Source organism: Diorhabda carinulata, chromosome 1, assembly GCF_026250575.1.
Source record: "Diorhabda carinulata isolate Delta chromosome 1, icDioCari1.1, whole genome shotgun sequence".
Taxonomy (NCBI): domain Eukaryota; kingdom Metazoa; phylum Arthropoda; class Insecta; order Coleoptera; family Chrysomelidae; genus Diorhabda; species Diorhabda carinulata.
Genome location: NC_079460.1, coordinates 40,176,587 through 40,203,038, shown reverse-complemented (window position 1 = coordinate 40,203,038; position 26,452 = coordinate 40,176,587). Strand labels below are relative to the sequence as shown.

General features: G+C 32.5%; 1 protein-coding gene across 4 annotated transcripts in view; it reads left to right on the top strand.

The window, feature by feature from the left end:
- The window catches only part of LOC130901723 (GTPase-activating protein skywalker), a 52,814-nt gene that overhangs the window by 5,487 nt on the left and 20,875 nt on the right, over positions 1–26,452 (top strand). For 2 of the 4 annotated variants that reach the window (XM_057813285.1, XM_057813302.1), the window contains exons 3-6: positions 12,151–12,275; positions 18,441–18,587; positions 18,680–19,033; positions 23,362–23,391. In XM_057813285.1, coding sequence (XP_057669268.1) covers positions 12,151–12,275; positions 18,441–18,587; positions 18,680–19,033; positions 23,362–23,391 — 656 coding nt within the window. The remainder of the gene's footprint in view (positions 1–12,150; positions 12,276–18,440; positions 18,588–18,679; positions 19,034–23,361; positions 23,392–26,452) is intronic. The other 2 variants (XM_057813309.1, XM_057813293.1) reach the window with 1 other exon arrangement.

Genomic DNA, 26,452 nt, shown 5'->3' with positions numbered 1-26,452 from the left:
CCAATCGATATGAGCTTTTTTGAGCGATTATCAAATTTTGTGGTATCCTACACGAACAAATATTTTGGAAAACCAAAGATTGAATCTAATACAAATAAATAAGTATCATGAAATATTTAACGCATTGTACTTGCCATAATTATTATCTAAACAACTCGAACATAGAAAATCGGTGGTCGAGCTATCAACGATCAAGTGGACACTTGAGCAGAATGTTTTATAAGAGAAATATCCAGGTTGAGTTAACTGAAAGCTGGTTGTTTTTTACAACAAGACTTTCCTAAAACCACATACTGCGAAAGTTCCACGGAATAAGATTGAAGATATTGAGAATACAGTGCGATTATGTTTTGCATGTAAGAATGGTGTATATATAACGAGGTCTCAAAGAACGATTAAAAATATAGAATAGATGGTCTATACTTAGAATATCGAGACTTTTTATGCCAGCAGTCGCCAGTAGCTGGACTTTATAATTGACTATAATTTAGTAATAGACTCACCTTTGGTCCATTTAAGAAATACAGCGAAATACAGAGTAAAAAAACCCAGACACGATTTAGTTTTCCACATTTACTGAAAATTATTGTATCGTGTAACAGTGGATATTATTAACTTCCTTATTAAATATCACAACCCTTGTATTCTTCTCCCTTATATAGTCGAGTAATAATGGGATGAACGTTTTGCCAGAAAGTATCGGATAATCGCATTTTTCGTACAGTACAGTACTGCACCAGTCCTCGGTAGTTCGGATTTTGGGAAATTACCCTTAGATATATTACAGGGTGTAGTAAATTACCGCTATTGTCTCTATTTCATTTCAGTATTATATCTATGTATTTTTATCTAAAATTTTCTGTCTACGATGGGTAGAATATAATAAAAATTTACTTTTTGCACCAAATACGTCATTGATTTCGTTTTTTAATTTTAAATCTCGAAAATTATAAAATGCTTCTCCCATATAGGTAATTTATCATGTAAATAAAAACATGTTTGAATTGTGACCAACAGAAATAGCAAATCGTGCCAAAAGCCGCCCAAAAATATTATATGCATTCTTAAGTCTATTTATAGATATATCAGAATTTCTCCAGAAGTTTGTTAAACCGATAAGCATGTGATCTACATATATACAGTAAGGAATAATCCAGTCACGTCGGAATCTAACGAAATAAGCTGAATTTTCGTATAGACTTTTATTTTACACACATACGTGTGAGAGTCCTTAGATGTTCAAGGTAAAATCAGTTTTTTGAGAATATCTCGTTCTATCCCTCTGCTATTGTCTTAGCATTAATTATAAAAGTTGTGGAAAATAAAATTATACACTTATTTCATTTTGGATATTTTTTATATCTTGTTGAATTTGATTTGGACTTTCCTGATACATTTTTACTGCTTAATTTTCAAAAACCGGGACAATCCGTGTCCCGGGAAATTTGGGACGGTTGGCAACCCGCAAAATTAGCTTAAACCTGCTTTCAGCCCCTTCAAAAACTTGTCCAAACTCCCCTTTCGGTGTGTCTCGGTGATTTCAAATAAGTTTATAATTAATTATAGTACTTTATAATTATAGTAAACTATTACTCTAATTTTTTAGTCCCAAAAAAGCTCAATTGTAGTCCTTGTTTTTCGGCATGGCAAAATGAGCGTTAGCACGGTTTTTTATTCTGCCCCCAATCCTTCTAAATTGTTTTTTCAGACACATCACTTCAAAGAACTCATAGTCGTCGTTTATTCTACCTCAATGGCTCTAAATTAACTGCTCAGATGAGTTAAGTTAAGAGAAAACAAGTCCATCTAACAGTGTTTCTAATTAATTTTTTGTGCCTTTCCCTCCAAAAGTTTCCTTAATCTCGCTACGTATTTCCCCACAGGGATTCTAAATTAGTTTTTCCTTTTAACTACCTCAAAATAAAATGAAATTATCTTGTTGTTCATCATCAAAAAAACTCGGTTTCCAGTGTAATCTAATGGTTTTAATTTATTACAAATATTATTTTTTCAATATGTTTACGTTAATAATTTTATTCGTTTGACCATATGCCAAGCGGTAACGGTTTTAATTTTTTTTTTTTATATATTTGTATAGTAACTACAAAATTATTTAAAGTCTAATTTTCTATCGATATTTTCTATGCAATGGAAGTTAAAAAATTCAAAACGGTTATTCCTAAAACTGGCAAAACCTTAAAAACTGAAACAGTGAATGTAATCATCACTGAGTATGATGTAGTGCCAAAATTTCAGGCAACCGAGTTATTTTTATCAAAATTTTTATTTTCAAACTTGGCCATACATAATTTCGGGATAAACTCTATGACAAATTTTTCTTCTCGGGAAACCGAACGATTTGTAATTTTCTCGGTAAAATCATTTTTTAAACGTTTTGTGGAAACAACAAATTCTCAAAAGTAACTAAGTACTGACTTATAACTTTGTAATTTATTAAAAAAAAATAACATACTAGATGTTGAGTAATTATGAGAAGTTTATTATTGGTTTCATATTCAGGCAGATTTTTGTGCCTGTAATCGAAAAAGTACCAAGCTGAAAATGTTTTTAAACTATTCCGTTGTGCTTATTTTTCCTGTTTTTTTTTATTCAAATACCAGAAAGAGACCACATCACAACCATACGAATCTTTCAAAATTTCCCCAGTTTATTGTTTGGCTCATTGGCTATTGTTTGGTTAATATTTAAACTATGAATTTTTTTCCATAATTTTACCATAATTTGTGCTAATTTTTCAAAGAGTCGGGGAATTTTCGAATTAAACACAAGTTTTGGTTGAAAACATGATAATTGTCTGCTTTGAGCTATATATACCATCCTTCTATACCTTGCAAAAAATATGTCATCGAAATAATTATTTTTCATCAGATGATTCGTCGTCGGAGTCTTTTCTTTTTCGACCCTTTAGGTGTGGAAACGAGAAATATTCACTCAATTTTGCTATGTAAACTGCACCCTTGCGTTGTCGTGGCGCACATTTTTTTCTTTGCCAAATACCGTCGTTTTTCTCATTAAATTTTCCTAATAAATCGGCGTGATATGTTTTTTTTTTTTTGTTCTAAAGCCCTTCTTTATTAAGTGAACTCACCAATTCGGACTCGAATACCTGATGTCTGTTGACAAAGTAGTGTGGCGGCTTCAGTTAAGTCGCAGAAAATTGAGTAGTACGAGGTGTGGTTATTAAGTAACTGGCGCTGCTACAGAAAAAGTACGTATGCGCCAAAGGTTAGCGACTGTCAGCTGTTTAGCTAGTTACCGGGTCACTAAACAAGCCATTGTAGCTTTGGCTTTCGTCTGAAAAACTGCAACTGAAACCAACTAATTTATTGGAACAAGTATAAATATACCAATGAATGTTTGTCGTGTCCACGTGTTTTTGAGTGGTTTAAGTGTTTTCAAGATGGCCAGAAGATGATTCACGTTCGGGTCGATCTTCCACATCAAAAACGAATGAAAATATCGATTCGAAAAAGTCAGTAATCTCCTTCGATCTATCCGCCGTCTAAGTATTCGTGAGAATCTATAGGAATCTGCGTTAAAAGGAGCAAGACTTGAATCTGTTGAAGTTGTGGAAGAAAAATATTTTCTGAACTGTATCGAACAATGGAAGATTCGCATTGAGCGATGTATTGATATTGAAGGTAAACATCAGAATAAAATGTTTAGGATGATTACATTATCATTATCCTGGAGCTAGTATGGTTTTTAATAACCAAACGTTTATTTTAAACGGTCCAGTTTAACTAAAACGTGTGTGAGCCGAATAATGTTTCAGTTTGTTTGACTCAATTTCAGTTCCATTTATAGAGGGGTTCAACTGTACAGCTCTCGGTTCAATTTAGAGACAGAACAGGACATATGTCGCTCAATGAGTCAAGCCCAGACTTTATTGATAGTGTATAGATTAGAACTTACTACTAGAGTAAATAATTTTTACTATTAATACGCGAAACGAGAAAGAAGGGTGCCGAGGATGGCAAACTAATCAAGAAGTTGGGCCCGGTACTAACAACTCATTATAAAAACTGAAGAATTGAACTGTAGGTGTGTAGGCTTCACAGTCTATTATGAATTGCACATTATTCTCTCAAAACCTTGGACACATCTCATAATATACTTATTGCTCTTAGGACTGATAAACTTTGTGGCTAGTTATTTTAGGTATCGGAAATACTTTTGTTTTCATCAATTAGGAAATGTTTTTGTCTGGATAGAGGTGTTAATGTGTGATAAAGGTTGAAATTTATGACAGTCGTGAATTATTAATGTACATGTAATAACGTCAAGCCATTTCGAATTTGATTTAATACCGAGTAGCTTGAAATAATTTCTACGTTTTTCTATCTGCTAATAAATATCGTTTATAGATGTGTGATCAGAGGTGGTTGCATAAAATGTTTATATTACACTAACATAAATCTCAAAATGATTTCCGTTCGTGTTTTAGTCTGGTTATTTCACTGGAAGTTTCATTTTACCGGCAAAATAAATAGAAGCACTCGACTTTCATATTAAAATACGTTCAGCCTTGATAATGCATTAAAGCAAATATGTATGCCGAATTAAAAATAACTTTACTGCATTGAAAGTTCTTAACCAACAGTTAACTTTAAAAAGCTTGTCGTAAAACCTAAATGTGCGGATTTTGAAGAGGCCAGATGGAGGTAGAAAGGAATTTGGTGAACTTTTAAATGATCATAAATCAAAACGTGATTGTTTATGATGATCATTGTGGTATTTTAAGCAAAATATTATGCACTTGTCGTTAGGTAATACATTGGATATAAGCTCAATGATATTGAAATATATCTATTCAGTGACTCCCTGTGAATTCTTAAATAGTTTAATGTTGCATTTGTATGATATCAGTATAGAAGGAGCTACCTAATTAAATTAACGACATGAATAAAGTATTCGACACCCTTTCTCACAATATAAGTAACTAAGAGATGTAGCATTAGAGCTCTTAACAGTTTATACTATTATTTTCAATGTTGAAGATTGAGAAGAAGTTGGTCTCGTCGCAGAAACACCCTCACGACAGATAAGTTCATGGCTAAATGATAATCTACTACCTTGAACGTATGAAAAACAAAATGCATCACAGTAAGCTTAGCTGTCATTAATATCCCGATGATTTTGATATTACATTGCATACCAATGACTGTTCCCAAAAAAATATCTAAGCTTAACTACTTAACCAACACCTACGGTGTCTAGAACATGACTGGGACCCTTAATGAATTAATTAGCATTAATTAATAGCAGAACCTTTATGGAGATACTGTACGGTAGAATTGGGAGGAGTATTTAATAGTGCCAATAAAATAATTTTATAGTCTTGATATTCGAAATATGACACATCTATTCTGTGGTTTTAAACGTTCAGCAACCTCTTCGAGACCTTGGTCGAAGCAAAAAATTGTTGCACTGCATTCTCAACATCTTTGGATATAATTTTTTTCTTGTAAGATTTTCGTCATGGATCTGAATAAATAGTAAACTGCCGGTGCAAGGTTCGGTCTAAATGCTGGATGAGGTAGGAATTCTCTTACAACCTTAGCGTAAACGATCTTCATGCGTGAAATCTTCGCTATTAACACAATTAAACTAACTCCATACTATATATGATTGAGAAAATAAGCAGGAGAGGTGCGAAAGATTCCTTCGGCGGCACCGTGCAGCACCATTTTGTTATTGCTTGATGACTGGAGAAAAAAATGGGTCCCAAACCCAAGCGTATGCAGCAGGGGCTCTTTCCAAATTAATGACCATGAGGTGCTGCGGTTCTGAGTTTACATTCCAAAAAAGGCGCTTCTGTGTTTAGTGGAGTATATGCGAAATTTGTACATTTTCAAGTGCTGAAACCTGAAGAAACTGTCAACGCAGATCTTAATTGTGAATAATTGGATCGAGTAAACCAATTTTTAAACGAAAGGTATTCGGTTATTTTAATAGAAAAGGCTTTATTCTGCTACACGACAATGTAAGGCGAACCTTGGAAAAAATTTATAAATTATGGTGTAAAGTACTGCCTCACCCACCGTACTCTCCCGATTTGCTTCAACTGATTTGGATGATGTCTAAAATACCAACTCGAGATATTTTACTTGAAAAACGATTTGATTTTTATCGATCCGGCAAAATGTTGTTGGGGAATAACGATTATTCCTTAAAAATGGGAATTTATTCGTTTCCAATTAATTCAAAAAAGCAACACATCACTTTCCGGTCGCCCTTTGTTTATAACATTATCATCTCTATTTGAAAAAAAAAAAAAAAAAAAAATTACAAGGGAGTCAATTTATAGGGAAAAGCCTGTTACACTTAATAATTAAACCTATGTACAATTTACATAAAAAACCTTGAGTTTGTGATCATCCAATGAAAAACAAAAAGTTACGCGTTCTATTCACTGAACCACAGTTATTTATGATATAAAATTAATAAATTCTTATCTGTATGTACGTGCTCGTTATTAGATTTAAGATAAGATTACTACTAAAATGTTTGGGTATGATTATCGAAGGAGGGTTTCTTATTTACTATATGAACGAAACTAACTCGTGAAAATCATGTGACAATTATTATACATAACCTCTTTAAGGTAAATTTGGAATTTAACTTGCACACGAAATCTTGAAAGTTTCGTAATCTCGAATAAAAACAAAATTTACTTTCAACTCTACACACTTAGTCCAGCGAGTTTCCATTTGTTTCAAACCATCCAAAACAGAATCTTTCTCCGGTCTAGCAAAATGTGCATTTTACTCTGCCATCAATCTGGTGCATGTGCTATTCGTCCTTTTTGTGATTTCACCAGGAAATAAATAACCTCTAACGTATGTGGTTTTCTACGTAATTCCAATATTTCAAAAACTTTTTATTTTCCATAAATCGTTATTGTAGGTAATTCTTCTAACGTTTGGAAACGTTCCTGGTTTTCCTGGAACATTCTGACAGTTTCTCAACAGTCCTGTCAATATATGTAGTGAAATTGCTGATATTTGAAATGTGTCCCGTCATGGTGGTGCCCACGTGTATTATTACATTATTTTCATAATTATATTATCATGTGAAATTGATTAATAAAATTTATGTAAACTACCTCTCGTTGCTCTCGTTAAATTCGAATCTTTGAGCGTCAAAAATTCCAAAAATTTACATGGTGCTGAAAATATTGTGATTGTTTTTATGAAAAAACCATTTGCTCGTTGGTCGGTTCATGAACTCGGCTCGAAAAAATGTTTTTCGTTTATGATTCTTCCCAAAATAAATACGAAAAAAGAAAGAGTATAATTTTGGTGATTTTTCAAATTTTTGTTGCGGCTCTCGCTCGGAATCGTCTAAAATAAACGTTTAGTTTATTATTAGCGTTCTCTCTCAACTTGTTGCACAACTCAATTTTATATCGGAATGAAGATATTGGAATAAATGAATAAGAAAAACAGAGACGGAGTACCCATAACCAGTCATACTACTTACTTTTATACTCTGAAATCAGCACGCCTCTGTAATTTTAATCTAAAAATTCATCTGTAACCACTCAAGGATTTTTCCTAGATATAACTAATAGTATCAAAAGGTATCTCAAAAATTAATTAGACGACTTGAGATATATTTGAAATAGTATTTAGAACCACCGCTATATGAGTGAAACGTAAAATATAAAACAACTATGCGCATGTCGATATTTTAAAGTTATTTTATCTTTTTCCCTTCTAATTAATGAAATATTATAATTTTTTGCAATTTGGGGTAAAATGGCCGGTTACCAGAAGAACATATCCGGCATTGTGTACTTCTTGAGTTTCCTATCAATCAGAAAGACCAACAATGGCATGACAATTAGTGCAGAAGTGGAAGCAAATCCACATCAGATGATCTAGGGATTCTAAAACCAACCAAAAAGATTTATAGCAGATTGCAAAGCGAGACGCAGTATTTCTAAGCAAGCGCAGATGAAGTTCAGCTGATTGTTTAATGCAAGATCTCGCATTTGCAATATTATCGATTTGGTGCCATTTTTATTGCGTACAAGTTGCCATTCTAGGCTAGTTAGCTGGTTATTCACTGACCCCTTATTCCTGGTTCATTTCACTTTGACTTTGGAAAAAATTTCATGCAATTTCTTGCACGTTGTCTTGCACAATGTCAAGCTGGGTTTAAAATAAGCAATTAAGAAGAAACAATACACAATACAACAGTCTAAAAGAAAATTCTCCATCAATTGTTAAATGAAGCTTATTATGAACCAAGTTGGTGTGTGGAAATTGATGTAATCTAAATCCAAAATTCTATTACATAAAAAAATATACACCATGCCTTTATATAGCTTATGTATTTCCATTTCCGTCCCCATGAATTATATGCTATTAAATTGTAAGAGGGGTTCTAGAACTGGTTCCTATAGGTTCCTCTTAGAGGCTCGGAAAGGCACCACCGATTTTTTCGTTCTTCTGAATCTATTAGAATTTTCTCACTTGACAGATCGGCTCTGGATCTGAAGAGTATATTTCATATCTATTTTAATAAGGAACTCAGAGTAAAGACTATTCCATCAATTTTTCTGTTTTGATTTGATTGAGTTGATGACGTTGAGGCTAACTGCATTGCTAGCTGGTGGACCATTTAATCAGATTGAACTAAGTTTATATATGCAGCCATATAATGCATTTTAATAATAATAAGAGGTGTGTTTGTAGAATTTACCATAAATGTAACAAAAAGATCATGTTATCAATAATACCACCAATATCTTTAACATTTGTTGAATTATATCATTTCTTTTTTTCTTGTTGTTTACTTACGTTCTATTCAAAGGTAAGTAGCTGTACATTTACTTTTCTTGCTCCTCTAGTAGATGCTTCCATGGCAAAATAAATTCAATGCTGAAAGATTAATGCACCTTTTAATTGAAGTTTTATCCTAAATATAATAATAAAATATTTAATCAACCATGAAATTTCTGTAGAAAATTGGTCACAAGACAAAGGAAGGAAATCTTTAACTCCAGTTTGTAGTAGACTTTTTTTGGCGCGTGAACCAAGCATTTATTTTTGTATCTGTTATTTATTTCAATCCTGCATACTTCTTTGTTTTCCAACTGGTTTTCTTAGTCATATACTTTTAGGGTTACGCTCAATCATGTTAACAATTTTTTAAAAAGTAGTAGATTTCCTTAAGAAATTTTAAATTGTAACTATATTCCATAATTCGGTTAGGTTAGTATCTCCAATACCTTTTTTTCTCAAGCACTTATATTTTGCAGATGCCAAGACTAGCCGCTTTATCTCTTTTCAAATTTGTATTTTTTATTGATCCAACTTGAACTGGTCTGTAATTCCTCTCTGTATCGTCATTTGTTGTAAACTCAGTCTCCATTGTTTTATAACTTTTTTTCCCTTTTTTTATTCGTGCTTTTTCTGTAGGTATGTTAAACCTTTGTAAATTTTTTTAGTATTTTGAAGATTGCCGGTACTTACGAGCCCCGTCCCATTTCAGTTGGCCCACTTAGAAAAATTCGAAATTATTAAACTTTATTTTAAAATTCCAAAAAAAAGTAGCTGTTAGTAAAACGTTTTAAACTTTTAGTTTTACGTCTAAAATAGGTTTTGGATGAATATTGTCAAATATTTTGAATGATATTTAATATAATGGATATATTAATATGCATATACGAGGGTTTTCAAAATTGTGTTCAAAGTTTCATTAGGTCTAAAATACGCAAATAATAAAGTAGGCTGTGTAAGTCATATTTTCACAAAATGTTTTTTTTCCAAGTGACAGATAGATTTTTGAAGTAATAAGGTGAGTATAATTTTTAAAATGGGTATTGAAAAAGTTATTGATGAAAAAATTCGATTAATCATAATAAACTTATTCAAAAACAAAGATAAACTAGCGTTAAAAAGAATAATTCAACAAAACAGACGTCAAAAACTATGGTCAACTAAGTGTACTTTGGAGTAATGCAGTGAGTAGGCGGGTTTCAAGATCCACATGTCACGGAGAGGCTCAAAAATTAGGATTTCGGACATACAACGTGAATTTTGTAACACCTTAGTTTAATGCATATTTTTCTAAATTTAAATTTTCCTCACATAGGCCAAGGAAAAGCCATTATTGACTCAAATCCAAAAGAAACTTAAATGGACCAAAGAGTATAAAAATTGGACTTTTGAACAGTGGAGCTGTATACATTGGAGTGATGAGTCTCGTTTTGAAGTTTGCGTGGGTGACGATCGAAGTAGAGTTATTCGACAAAAAAATGAAGCTTTTCATCCAGATTTTTTGAAGCGGAAAGTAAAATTTCCTGCATCTGTGATGGTGTGGGGCTCGATATCTGCAAGAGGAGTGGGAAAACTGCATTTCATAAACGGAATTGTCAATACTGAAAAGTACCTGGATATTTTAGAAGAATCATTGTTGCCAACAAGTGAAGTAACTTTTCAGCAAGAAGGAGCAGCATGTAATAAGTGAAAAAAGGCCTTAAAATGGTTCTCAGACAACAATATTCCACTTTTAGAGTGAGTTTCAACTAGTGAGTTTCAACTAGTCCAGATTTATCACTAATAGAAACACTTTGGCACAATGAAATGAAAAAGCAGTTACGTGCAAATCCAGCTAGAAATGTCATGGAATTAAAAGAAAGACTACAAGAAATTTGGGATGATTTTACCCCCGAATACTGCCAGAATTTAATAGACACCATGCCTCAAAGAATTACGGCTGTTATTAAAAATAAAGGGGATGTTACGAAATGGTAACTTTCAAAAATATGTTTAATATTTAAGCTTTTTTGATTACATTTGGTTTTTGTTTTAACATAATATGTTAAGACTTGTAACTAATTCCTGTAAAAGTATCTAAAATAGAAAATATAGAGTGCTCAAAGCGAAAAAATTTGCCGGCTTTTAATAGCTGAAAAAGCAATAATTAGTAATATTTTTCAATTGGGCCAACTGAAATGGAACGGGGCTCGTAAATCCTCAATTTTTATTTGTCAAATTTACTTCCTAAATATTTTTTTATCAATTTGTTCTGTATCTTTCGCTGCTGATATGAAACACTTCTGTCACTGTAATCCTTTTTAATTTACTACACATTTCTTCTATAGCTTCATATTCTAATATACCCATTTTTCTTTATTTGTATTCTTCAAATTCTCTAAATGTTTTTTGACATTAATTTATAAGGTTAGGTATATATCTTCCTTATGTAATTATTTATTTTTACTCACTTTCACATATTCACCTTGTTCATAAGAACGAAAACAATAACCAACATCTTGGTTATATTCCAAAGTGCAGTGCGACAATTTTTTTGCAACTAAGCCATAGGGTTTTAGCAAGCTCTTAAAGAGAAAACCATAAAATACGATTTATTTTGTAGGATTATTTAATTACCAAAGTAAACATTGCAAACAAAATTATTCGAAAATTTGGAAACACTCGGTGTATTTTTGGAGCATTCAAACAGTTCGAAAATTCGTGAATATTTGTGGACAAATCTAGAAACTTTTCTCGAAATGTTCGGCGTATTATCGAAAACAGTTTCTCAAAAATCTAAAAGATTTCTGAATCTTGTAGATAATTATAGTATGTATAAAAAAAGTTTTAACTCGAAACTTCGCTTATTTCCGATAAAATTTCAAATGATATCAGCATTCTTGTATAATAATTTTACGTATACCTGTTAAGAAGATTAAAACAAATCATAAAAAGGATATCTCTCAATTAAAATAATATATTAACTATTAACTAAATAAATAAAATGCAGCAATACGTTTTATATAAATATGATGCAATAAATCGTATTTTTTCTAATGAGCTATGACAAGCCAACACATGAAATGATACCATTGTCAACGCTGACTCATAATTTAATCTGATGTTAATCTCATGAGATTATTTACAGTATTAATTAATTCATCCGAATCATTACACAGCCGAGGATGATGTAAATTAATCAATTAGAAGAATAAGAAACGTCGTTAGTCTTATAGAATTAACACAGTTTGTTTATAATAAACTTGCATCTTCAACTAGATGGCCTTTGATATCAAAGTAGTTAATTTTAATTAAATGGTTTGATTTAATAATTAGTTTGGTTTTTTTATTGTTGCAGAAGAAGAAGCGTATCATTGTATGGCAAGTTTAGTGGCGTCAAAAGAAAAAACCTTCATCACCCAAACCAAACTTTTATATGAAGTTACTTGGAAGACTGTCATGCAAATTTGCAAAAAACACGTTGTACGTATATTTTTTTTTATTTTTTATTTTTTTCGAAATTACATTCAAATAGTATTGGATTATTTCAAATTTTCAATAGAAACATTGTTTTCACTTCTTAGACCTTTTTATATGTTTTTTATACATAAAAAAATAAATAAAAGTATACTTTGATAAAGACCGCAATAGGTCGAAATTTTACCAACAAAGAAAACACAAAAATTTTGGAAACGAATGAATTCATTTTTCAACGTAATCTTCTTTTCCCAGAGATGTTCGATAAGTTCGTGACCCTTTTCATAACAATAATCGTCAAGCTCCTCAAAATAGTCATTAACCGCCGATTTCATCTTTTCATTATTCGAAAATCTTTGACCACCCAGACATTTTTCAAATCTGGGAAGAGAAAATAATCTGATGGGGCTAAATTTCGAACTCTAATTCATTAATTCATTGAAATAACGGATGTGTGAACTGGTGCATTGTCTCGATGAAAAAACACTTTCTTCTTAGCCAAATGCGGCCATTTTTGCTTGATTCCTTCGCACAAACGTTGCAAAAAGTTCGCATAATAGTCGCAGTTGTTAATTTTTCCTTTTCAAAGATTTTCGCATCCCAAATAACTGACGCCTTGACCGTGCCTACAGATGGAACGGTCTTTTCGGGGCCGGTTCTCATTTTTTCCACTCCATAATTTTGATTGTTATTTTGTTTCGGGTGTGAAGTGATGGATCCACATTTCATCCATGGTTATGAAACTGCGCAAAAATTCGGCTTTATTTCTGTGAAACGTTGCCAAACACTCGATAGAAACATCTTCACGACGCTGTTTTTGTTCCATTGTGAGCAAACACGGCACACATTTTGAGCACAGTTCTCTCAGGTCCAAATGTTCAGTTCAGCGATGTACCGCACTTTTTGAAATGTCTACTATGTTTGCTAGCTCGCGTACTTTGACTCGACAATCATCCAATACCGTTTTGTGGATTTTCTTCAACATTTCTGGAGTCGTCTCCTCATTTGGTCGATCACTGCGATGCTGGACTTTGCAGGTCATACAGCCTCGTTTCAACTCTTTAATATTTACAGTTCCACCCAGAATAGAACCTAGTTCAAATTTTATATTGATTGGACTCCAAACTTGAAACATATACTATATAGATTGTGTACTTTCTAATACAGTGGTATTTTTTAAGCAACTATCGCCATCTTTAGATCAGGCCAGGTACTTCTGGAACCATCCTCGTATTCATAAAGATGTAGTATCACTGAAAAGTCAAAAGCAGAACTTATATAGATAAAAATCGTATTCGTCACTCAATCTGGCCACTCTGTATCATTTATGAACAAATTTGTCCATTAATTTCAAATTGAACCAAATTTGATCCGTTATTTAGTATTTATTTCATAAAAAGACTGTCAACGGCGTTGTCGTAAATATTTTATTGGTTAGGAATTTTATTGGTGGTTCTCCAAATAATCGGAAAACAAAAGCCTGAGCTGCCTTCCGACAACCTTGACCCGTATAACGCCGAAACTGGTTATCGATGGCAGTCGAATCGCCGTAAATAATCGAGAGTAATCGCATAACTAATTAATTTTAAAAGTTATATATACAGGTTGTACTAATTCGACCTGAAAATATCGGAAAAAAATTTCAACATCACAGTATTTAAAAGAAACTTTGTCTTCCCACAATGATAACAGCGAGCGGATAGACGATTTAGGACGATTTAAATAGAAAGGAGCATAAAATATTGGAAATACGAACCGTGATTAGATTTTTATGGTCATCTAGCATTCATGATAAAGAAACACTAAGCAGATAACATGTGAGCACAATGCCACACTATTCATGTGCAGTCTCACATTTCTGTAGCGGTACCATTATCTTCACAGAGAAAGAATATTGGTTCCACCATTTTATTCCTTTAGCTAAAAACGAAGGAGTCACTTTGGAGTAGAAAAATCCTGATTCACCAATTACGAAAAAATTTAAGTTATGGTAACAAAGGTTCCCATGGAGCTGCGGTTGCTAATAGTGTGCAACATGTACGCAAATGGTGCAGAGAATTCAAAGATGGACGTGCAGCCTAGACTTGCGAGGGACGCATTTCACAACCGACGAAAGGCTGAGAAAAAAAGGTTTGAAGCTATCTTCGCGGCGACGCATTGGTCTTAACAACAAAAAATGTATTATTCGATGCCAATAAAGAGGTTTTTCATTGTGAGAATTCGTTGGAAACTTTATTTTATGGACCAACCACATATTTTCTGGGATTCACGTTGTGTGTGTGGTTAATAGTGCTAAAGTAACGCAGGAATATTTGCGGTTGAAATCACCATCTATACAACCCAGATTTGGCATCTAGTACTTTTTCTTCTTACCAGAAACTGACGTGAAAACATCTCCTAAAACCTGGCTGAATAGGAAGGGACTTTAACGTATTGTTAATTAATATTTGCTTATTCCACTTGCTTAATATTATTCTCATATTGGTTAATATGGTTATAGATGATTTATTTTTCTTTCCACCTTCGGTGTTTAGAAAATAGATTGTTAATACGAAGAATTTGAAACTTTTCCGAATCGTGTTTTTAATGAAATATAAGAATTCGTGGGCATATAGATAATTCGTAATCACGAAAATGTTTACTACACTTAAGTGAACTGTTGAAAAACAATTTTCCGTATTTTTGAAACGTTCCTACACGAGTATCTGATGACGGAATTCGGATTATTAACTAGTGCGCCCGACCACTTTGTAGTTAACAAACAACACGTATAAAGGTTGAAAGCTTCCAGGCAAATTGCATGACAAACGACATCCTTTCTTCTTATCCCTCCTACGACTTCCTAATTAGCTGAGGTGACTTTGTGTCTATGCGTGAGTGGATATATTATACGACATTATATAGATGATGAAGCTGTTTTTATAATAATCCACAAATATTTTATAATTTTGATAATTTCCACTAGAAAAAGCGTGATAAAATGAAATTATTAAATACTTTTTTCCAAATTTTCGGACCTGTCCGCTACTATTTCCAATCGCGACTTTTTACTCTTACAATAAAAAGAGCTGGAAAATTCGTGGGCTAAAAAAAATTCTTTTATAGAATTTGCTATATTATGTAATAACTCTACAAATGTAGAAAAATTAATAATAACCAGTAGTTTTTTGAAAAAAATTGTTCATTATTGTATATTTGACTGAATGAAGATCTAAATTGTAAGAATGACTAGATATAAAATATCTCAACCAGCCATCCATATCGTGAAGTAGAAAGAGGAAACGACAAAAGAGAAAAACAAGAACTCATTGACAAACACCCCCTAACGGGGTCCTTGAATCCTTGAAAATGGTTCATATAAGAAAAAAACAACTTTTTAGAAGAGAAAAAGTAATACGAAAATTGATCCAAAGATCATCTGGAATTGAAAAAACCCGAATTCACCGAATCTATGGAAAGGCTTTATTAGATAAACAGTTCCGAGACGATATGAAGGACTGATGTAAAAAATAACGACCATTGCAAGGTATATAAACATTAAAATGTTGGTAAAAGGATTTCAAAAGGATTTTTTCAGATGCTGCACCATTTTCATAGACAGTTATTAATATGGTTAATACATTTTAGTTGTAGTTTAAGTTTATAATCTCATTTGTATTATAGGTATCATAGGTATTTGTATTGAATGAAGAAGACCAGATCATTATTCCAGAAAATCTGGCACATAAATCGCACCTTTACATCATCATCCAGGAATTTCTGAAACGAAACAAAAACAATATTCTAGTAGAGAACATTATGGTTTCTAGGTTGCATCGGTTAGGTTAGGTTAGGTTAGGTTAGGGCGGATCAGAATGTTTTAACATGGATTTTATGAAACGAATTTATATGACCGATATCCTTTGACGAAACGGAGTACGATAATTGGAATTATTCCTAGAAGAATTAGTACCACAGTTGCCTACATCGTTTCCTAACCCTGGTCATGCTAATGTATAGATATGTAATTTGTAGGCACCGAGGCACCGAGATCCGTAGAATGTCAGTGTGTCACTTCATTCTTTCTAGTTCATCCCCCTGCTAAATTGAAGTGGTATTCTATTTTCTTCCCTTCATCATAAATCATAATAATGATTTATCTTCAATTTCAAAGAATTTAGACTTAAACGTAAACCCAAACAAAACGATATTAGGTGGCTAAAAGACGTATAACAGATTAGCTTATAACAGATTTTTAAGTATATTATAAACGGTTATATTTCCTTTTATTTAAAAATTGGAATTTTTTCATGTTTATATCACATAAAATATTTTAATTTAATTAATAATTAGAACATCACGCAATCATACGTGAGGGCGAACTCCACCCCTAATGCAATTCATCCGTTCCATACGATATTACCAAGAAATATTTAATAAAATAATATTATTGTAATTCCCTCAGTACATATTACAAAATAAATTTTGATTTATATCGATATAATCTTAACACAGTTTACATAAAAATAAAAAAGTACTTAAAAACCATCAGCGTTTGTATATGTAAAGTAATCACTAGGTAAAATTATAATTTGTTTCTGAGACTACTTGTCGGCATTTTCTCCGATTTGGAAAATTTCCAACAAAATTTTTTTCCGCTCGATGATTGGCTTCTACATATACATACACCAACCGATCTGGCCTCGTCGACAGCTCCTAATATTTATCCGTCTGGGAAAATATTCAAACTGATCGTGTGCATATTCTTTGAGATACACAACACGTTATCGTTGAAAATAATTTATTAGAATTAAATTAATTACATCCTCTATACATATTAACATCTTTAGGATCCCATTCTCTATCAGTTTCGACAGCCGCTAATCTTTGAAATAAAAATTTAGTTCATGTAATTTGAATTGATTCGGAGTATTAGTTGAAACTATCAGTTTCAATTTATCGGACTGACGGAAGAGCTGGGACCCTTTAGATCATGATTTCCTTGCAAACAGGATTTTTAGAAAAAGATTCGATATAAATGAATAAATATCTAGAAGTTTATTGAAGGTAACTCAAATACCAAATCAAGAAATATCTTGATCCTACAGATTATTCTAAATAGGTTGGAAACAATTCAAATCTAGTAGCAAAAAACAGACCATTATGATCTGGGATCCATCTCCATCATTCAGCATCATTCATCCTGCATTCCTTGGGTCTTTGCATTTTCACCAATCTAAGTTTTCCTTTTTATACGAAGTACGCTAGGCTAATGAAATGATTTTGGATTCTCTTTGTTTCATTTTCTGTTTTGAACACAGTTGAAACGCATTTGGTGACGAAATTCGTTCACATCAATTGTGCTTTGCTGGTATAGCGTACTTAAAAGGGGGGCGGATATCGCTTGGTGATGAAGAGAGTGCTAGTAGTTTCTGTTCCTCAGTTACCTTTGGAAACATTTGGAGTGAGGCGTAGAACTGAAGAAGATCCAAGATGTACCTATCAAGCGATTGACATAAAACTTGGTGTTGGATCCGCAACATTAAATTCAATTTTAGATCATCAATCATCTTCATTTGGAAAAATTGTTGAGTGCTACTTACGCTTAACGACTTCCAAAAGGATGAATCGCGCGAAAAACGTTAAAAATGTTAAATAATGGTGTACATCGTATTTTTTCCAAAATGGGAACAGGTGATGAAATATACATAACATTTTATGATACTTTTAAATCATCCTAAGCGAAAGTCTTTCAATAGAGTTATCGTTGTCGACATTTCACGACGGAGGATAATATAACGGAAGTAATTTTAGAGGTTTGTGTATTGGGCTTTTCGATCTTAACAATATATGTGGTTTAAAAGTGTTTTGTTGTTAAGAAAACCCGCTTTTGGTTAACTTAATCTGGATATGAGCGCCAACGATCTTTAAGCGCCAAATCTTCACTAGTAAAACGATTTAACCAACGACGTGCCGTTTGCTCGTTAACTGTATCTTTCCCTTAAATTTCACATTTTTTCCTTGCTTCCACGGCTGCTTTAAAGTTTTGTTTCCAATAATGTCTTGAATGAGTACTCGAATTTCATATATTTATCACACTTAATTATAAAAACCTATATGCTTCGAACTTTAGTGAAGATTATATTGTAAAGTACAGCTAAAGTTGAATTACCAACAAAAATTTTGCTTCAGAAGTCAGCGGCGGTTCATATTCAACGGCATTGCGCTGCAAATAGATCGGAAAAAATCTACATGGATTGGATCTGGTGGATTTTCCAAGGGCTACCTTTCCAACATCTAGTGAGGGTGATGGATTGCTTTTTTCACGAAGGCATTAAGGTACCTACACTGATATTCATTACACTTTCACTTAAGAGGCGAAGATTTTATTATTCTTTATTTATTGGCATCTGGTTCATCGCTTGTTCTAGGTGCTCTATCGAACGGCGATGGCTATACTCATCTTATTCCAAAAATCTTCAACTCCGTCATCTTCCGAATGGCTAGCGGAGATTCAGAAGAACGGAATCGATAGCGCGCTATCCAAATTTTGTAAAGAATGCCCAGTATCGCCGCAAAAGGTATTAAAAGTAGCGTTCGGCATCAGAGGGTTGAGTTCCTCGTATATATCGAGGGTATTTTTGAAGACTGAAATGATCTTAAGGAGTAAGAACGTCGTTAACGGTTCCAGACAGTTATTTAAGTCGAGGTCGAGTGAGAACTTACCAAACAGTCAAAGTCAAAATAATATTCAGATGGTATCACACACACTCACTATTAGGGAGGTAAGTTTTTGTAATAAATCTTTAATTGTTTCACATTTTTTTAGAATTAGAAGATTTTTATAGTTGTTTCGGTTTTAATATAAATTAGTTACTATAAAAATTTTATGTTTTTTGCATCCGAACTGTACGATACTGTAAAAATTTTGTCCTGTGTTAAATATTTAATGTGTCAAATAAACGTCAATTCCATCAATTACTATTAGTACGGGTGGTAGTGTTGAATATTTTTGAATCGTTTTGACAAAGCTGAAAATTTTGTTTAGTCAAGTTTATGATATAAAAATGGCATTAATATATATATATATATATATATATATATATATATATATATATATATATATATATATATATATATATATATATATATATATATATATATCACCTTGTGTTCTGAACTTGTCCAGAACTGATTATATTTCTATATGAGCAGAATTCCTAATTTATCTCCATAATTTAATTCTTAACTTCTTTCTCATATTCGTTCTTAATTAAAATAAAATAATATTTTCAAACAAACCAATAATGAAGACCACACTGAAATGAGGTTTTTAACTTTTAAACCTCTATTTACGATTATCTTTTTAGCATTTAACAATTAAATTCTAATTAATATGTTTTAGATACATGTATTTACTTATTCTTCGTAAACTTTTTTGAGAGTGTGACCTTCCTTTTTAAAAGTACCACTCTAAAAGTCAGTCGACCACCGGCTATTGCGAGGAAAGTCCAAAAATCGAAGAGTTTCACAACTTTAAAACAGTCATATTCACTTTAGATAATAAACAAGTAGTCAATTTTTGTTTAAGGTTATTTATTGTTACAAAAAACAATACCATCAATAAACAATACCAGATAGAGATGTTCAATCTTATAAAAATACATTATTCAAATATGTACGAATAATCTTTTCCTTATTTCTTTATCGTCAGGGCTTTTCTTCACTTTCACCCATTATTATTTACCTCATATGAGATAAACTAACCCGCAAATGTGTCGACTCTTCGCCACAGTACCAAGACAGCATTTGTATTTTTGTATTTTGGACAGCGGAATTAGATCTCAGTATGAGAGACATTGCGAATTTGAATGAAGCCTGGCTGATCTCTTAGAAGCAGGTTCTCTATCGTAAAATTCCTTAACTTCTGCTAGATGTACTTTTGTTGTCTCCAGCTTTCTTATTTGAGATAAGAACATGCGCAATACCTTCAAAAAGTTGATGTTTTGGCAGGGATTGAATGGCGATCATTATTTGAAATTCATCATTCCAACTTTGGTAAAATTACATCCCGATCAAGTTCCAGTGAATGCGATGTGGTTTTAGAAAGATGGGATATCAATAAATTACCAGTGGCAGTAACTTAATGCAATACTTTCCAGTTGGTGGATAGGGAAACGAGGATAGATACAATGGGCAGTGCTAGCGCCACTGATCACACGTTATTAAAATTTTTTTCTAAGGGTATATGTGAAATCATTCCAAATGGTCGAGCTGTTAGCGCTGAGAAATATCCAGGTTCAGTTGACCGAAAGCGGGCTTTCTTACTGACTGAGTGCTATAAATTGTTGCAAGAGGCCTATGGGCACAATTCTCTATCTCGTGCGCGTGTTTTTGAGTGGTGTAAGCGCTTTACTGATGACCGAGAGAACAGTGAAAATGACCAGCGCCCAGTTCGCCCTGTGACTATTTCAACTCCGAAAACAGTGACCAAAATCAAGCAAATTGTGCGTGCAGATCGTCGAATGAGCATCCGGATGATTGCCGAGGATGTAAACGCCGATAAAGACACGGTTAGAAAAATTTTACACGAGGAATTACACATGACAAAAGTCGCTGCCAAAAAATCTGACTCCTGACCAAAAGCTCCTGACGTCAACGGGTCTGCTCAGATTTCCTTGAAAGGTTAGAAAAAGATCTGCTTGAAAATGGAAAAGTGTGGGATGAGGAGAGGGGAGTATATTGAAAGGAAGCATTCGAATGTAGAATAATTTTTCTAATAAAACCCTTTTTCGTAACCAGTCTCGTTATTTAATAGCCAGACCTCGTATCTTATACTTCTCACCGGGGGTTGTACCTGGCATTCGAAGGGGGTAAGGATCGCATTTTCACGTTGAAGTATACGAATTTGGCTTCTACTCATTTTCTACAAATTGATTCACCTCATCTTTAGTCACCATTCTGTCACTTAATTTATTGTAATAGCTACGTAAAAAAATCGGCTTTGCCAAAACCACTTCTAAAATTTAACGCTATCTCCTGGACTAAATGCACAGTTTTTACAAAAATGAAAATTACCGTTGTCGAGGAGATAAACACTGGATTGTCAAATTTATCATTAGATAGATTTATTTGATTGACACTAGATTCGAATGGCATATTCGTTCGTGAAGTATACGGGTTGTCCTATTCATAGTTTTACATTAAACAACCACGTCTTCGTGTTCATATAATTTATGAGAAGATGAGAGGTTATGAAAGTAAACCTTGTCGTGTACTAAATATAAAGATCAAATATTGATTAATGGACGTATTTACAGTATCCGTAACATGTTTATAATTATTCTGAATGAAGGATATGAAAGATTTTTTTTTCAATAAAAATAATTCATTCAGAATATCACAATTGAATTTTTAACGTATTTTCGAGCATCGTCGATAGAAGTATGCAAATTTGTTGCATTTTGATTTCATTTGAGTTTTTTTTTAAGATTTGTGCTTTTTGGTGAATGGTTAAATTGTACATATTTTGTTATATTCAAACTTTTGTACAGCATAAAATGTGTTAACCCTAACATTTCCCTTTTTTTCTTGAAAAATGTCTAATTTGAATCACGATCTATGAAGGTTATAGTAAAAAAAAATTATTTCGGCAGTTGTTTCTTTTTCATCTCTAATATACCTACCAATAGAGAAAAAAATATTTTGGATTTATTATTCGATCATTTATATTATCGATATAATTATATATTTATATTATATCAAAAAAAGTCTTTCGAGGTGAAAAAACGTGTAGAATTTAGGGTTTTTGACTTTGAAATATGATTCACATTCAGATATTGCTCCAAGACCAAAATATATAAAAAAAAATATGATGATAGAAAAGTTTCCATCATTTAATACCAAAGGTTACCTCAACAGGGGCGTATCTAAGTCTGGGTCTCATTTTGAACTCTTTAAATCAAATATTGGCGTTGGTATTGGTTATAATAGCAAAACCAACATTGAAAAACAGCTTTTCCTTAATCTGAAAATGATAATACGATTTTATTCTTTGAGTATTCACAGTATCCAAGCAATATTCAAACTTTACGTACGTTTGACTCGACTAAGTCAGTCGTTTTTAACAAAGTTTGTCTATGAATTCTACCAAACTCATTGCTATTAAAATTATGTCCTCCATGCATTCCACAGGAAATTAAGGGAATTATTTAAAAACTAGTTAGAAGAAGAAACAGTATTTAACATCATCTATTGTCCGATTTAGCAATACTCTCAATCGAAGCAAATTCAACTGCAAAAATTAATTACAGATCCTTACTACATGATTACAAGGAAACAAAAATCCAAAGAAAATTACTTTTGTAGTATCACTGATTACTGATGCTGATGCGACTTCGTCGCCACTTCTGATTAGTACACGCTACGCCACTGTTTTCCAGAACTAAGTAGGGAATTTTGTATCATCTAACAAATGTTTAATTTTTACCACGAAATGTTTATAAAAATCAAAATCTCGTTCGGGCTTTCAATTAGAATCGAGAAAATAACTCCATCGAAAAAAAAAAACTCGATGAAAAGGAAAAAACTGCCACTAACACTATTTCGGATTTACAAGCTTCGTTTTAATTTATTTTTTAAAAGGTACACAAAAAACTCTGTTTGATATAAAATATATACGGAATGATAGCAAAACTAGGGACCTTACAACCAAAACTAACTTATTTTAATTTTCACTAACTATCTTATAATTAATCGCCGATAAAAATTTATAATAAAATAGATAGTGAAAGAAAATCCTATTTATTTAACAAAATATTTATTTATACTCTTATGGCTATTGATTTTCGAACATGAAAAATCTCTATATCGTCACGGGGGTATACTTTGAAAGCTACAATCGCATACGCAGACATGTTTCGGCGTTCATGAGCCTCGTCAGTATAACTACGTGCTATGTCACTAAATAGAACAGAAACAATTTTAATTCTATTCTAGTTAGTTTTATTAAATCAGTAGTAACAGATTTTTTTGGGTCCACTTTTGATTTTTTTTAATTTTTTATTTATATAAATCTCGTACTGGTGTAGCGACATTTCGTTTACATTTTCAGAAAATGTCCGAAGAGATGTACAATGAGATGGTATTGTATTCGATTATTTTAAATTGAGAATGTGACAATGTTTGTGTTTCTGTGTGGACATAATCATTGCTATTTTTCTATTGCTTTTCTGCCGCTTGTGATCTTAGCTCGAATCAAAATAATTATTTCTAATGAACGCTTATAAAAGTTCAATTGTTTATTTAACTTTGAAAGAAGCTTAAATTTTAATATTAATATTTAGTAAGTTTCACAAGAGAGATTACTGTTTGCACTGAGATGCTTGTGAAAATATACAACACTACTGATATAACTTACGTATAAATCTCCAAATAACAGTGAGACGAATGAATTATTTATATATGTAAGGTAGCCATTAATGGAAACTGCGTCAACGTTCGCTGGTATCTTCAGAAGAAAAAATAAATACGAGGCCTTTCCAAAAATATCGAACTCCGTCTTTTCTTTAAAGAAAATTACTCATTCCACGGGATATTTTCTAAACTAAAACTAATAACGAACAAAAAGTGATATTAAAGTAATGGATTGTAAACATTAAATTAAATTCAGTGAGTGTGTTGCCTCCTCGAGCTCTAATCACATTGCGAAAAATCCGTCGCATACTTCTGATCAAGTCCTCCAAGTAATTTTCGTCTGAATTGTCCCACTCAATAATTAAGATCTCTTGCAGTTGTTAGAGGTCAACTGATATGAAATTATCCTACACATGCTCAATAGAGTCTGCGAGCAGACCAGTCTAAAACCACAATATTTACATCTTGAAGGTACGAGTGTATTCTAGCGACATGAGGACATGCATTATTATGCATTAACACAAAGTAATTGCCTATAATGTTCCTTTAAAATCTCTGTAAAGTACCTATGAGCAATCAATTATCCTTTATATAACAGTACCGATTTTGTGTGTGTCCTTAAACATATTTCACACCACAAAATTATAGACCCTCCTCCATAATTATATTGCAGGGAAAATACCTCTCACCATCTCTTCTATAAACAGGTATTCTACGATCTAAAGTACATAAACATAAATTTGGACTCGTCAGTGAAAAGTACATTACTCCAATCTTGAACATTCCAGTTCGTATGTTTGCGAGCGAATCTTAATTTAGCTATACAATGTTCCCTGATTAGTTGAGGAGCAGTGTCAGTTATTCTGACTCTAAAAATCTGTTGTCTAGAGGTGTAGTTGCCGACTTCCGACTCTGCACTAGCCTTTATTATATGCTCCGGCCTCATCTTGCAACTCCCGGGACACAGTTGACTGATAAACTTCCATCATATTGGCAACGTACTTATGATTGAGCCCGTCTTCAATAAGACCAATTATTCTCTCTTGTTAAATTTGAATTTCTGTTTACACGCTCTTCCATAGTCAATATTCATTTAAAAATGCCCAATAAAACACGAACCGTGTACTTTCTATCTGTGCCGAACAAAAACTGGTAAAAAGCTCCGTTTTTTGTATTTTTATTAGTTTCTTGTTGTGTAACAATAAAACATTCCACTTCAAACGGCCCCACGGTTCATAATTCCACCCTTACTGATATTTTAACTAGAGCTTCCTTTAGATTAAAGGGTTATTTAACTTAGTTTTTGTGAAGAGGTTTTTTCAAATGAGGGTACCTTTAAAAAGGAAGTCGCCCCTAGCTTAATCCGGCCCTGCTATGTTACGAAACTAAAACCGAGCATCAGATACAGTTTGTACGTTTTTATCTATGTTGATATATTTTTTGTCTTCGCATGAGCTGGAAGTAGCACGATATTTAGACATTGTATTATAAACCGTTTACTTTTTAAAACTTTTTTATTAAATGTCAATCATTAAACACGCGACTTAATTTAATGGAAACTTTAAATTTAGGGCATCATTTGAATGTATTATGAAACCGGCCGTATGAAACACAGATTCTGTATGCAATGACGTGTTTGGGGGTGATGCGATACTTTTTTGGTGGAGTTGATTAATCGGTAGGTTTTGGTTCATAATTTTGCTTTTCTATTTTAAAACCGATGCCAGATTCGTTTTTAAAAACTACCAAAAGATAACCATTTATTGTAGTGAAATAACAAGTAATAATAATAAATCATCTAGGATATTTATGGGTTAATAAAACAGCTTTTAAACATTTTTATCAGAATTTATTTAAATCCCCGTGTTTGTCAAACAATCTAGAAGAAAATTACTTAGATATTATATTTAACGTACAAACAACTAAATATCAAATATCTTTTTGCCCCAATTTAAAATCTAGATAAATTTATACGGGGTTTAGTGATATTGGTGATTAAGATATTTTTGGAACAAATTTTAATATACTGTTCAACCTAGTTGTGATCAATTCTATTTTTCTAAATATTGCCACTTCTACCTCATTTCCGTATAATACTAATCTTCTTATTTTTCTTTTTCATTATACTTGCTTATTACTTTCGGTATATTGTCAGATCCATTACTTTTCTTTATTCCTCTTTACTTGTTATTGTTCTAATCTCAACTGATCTAATCAAATTTTAGGTTTTTAATAATCTCAAGTACGATACCCTTAATACGATTTCTCTTAGCTTTGTAACTCTATTAGGGGAGCGTCTGTGGATGAAAATAAATATGGAATGTTTAGTTAATAACATAACTACAAAATTTTACCATTTATCATTTTATTATACGACAATATATAAAAGGTGGAAATAACAGTTTGATTATTTGGATTTGGAAGTATATAATTAATATTTTTTTGATAGTCTCGAAATTATACAAAGACAAGTACGTCGTGATTTATAGCACCACGGACGGCGTACTTATGTGAAAAACACGCTGCTGTGTTCAAATCAAATAAACCGGAATCTAAATATAGTTATGCCAATTAACATACCTTAATTCGCAACTTTTTACTTTCTGGCGATAAACATAACACATTCATTCGATCCAGTGGTGTACGACACAAAAAGTAAACGATTTGTTAAGTAAGTTCTTGTATGAAAGAATACGAAAGATACGGCGAGAATCAAAAAACCATTGCTCTTTTTGCATAGTGAATACGTGTAAAAGACAGAGGTGAAAATGCAGAATTTATCTAATAAC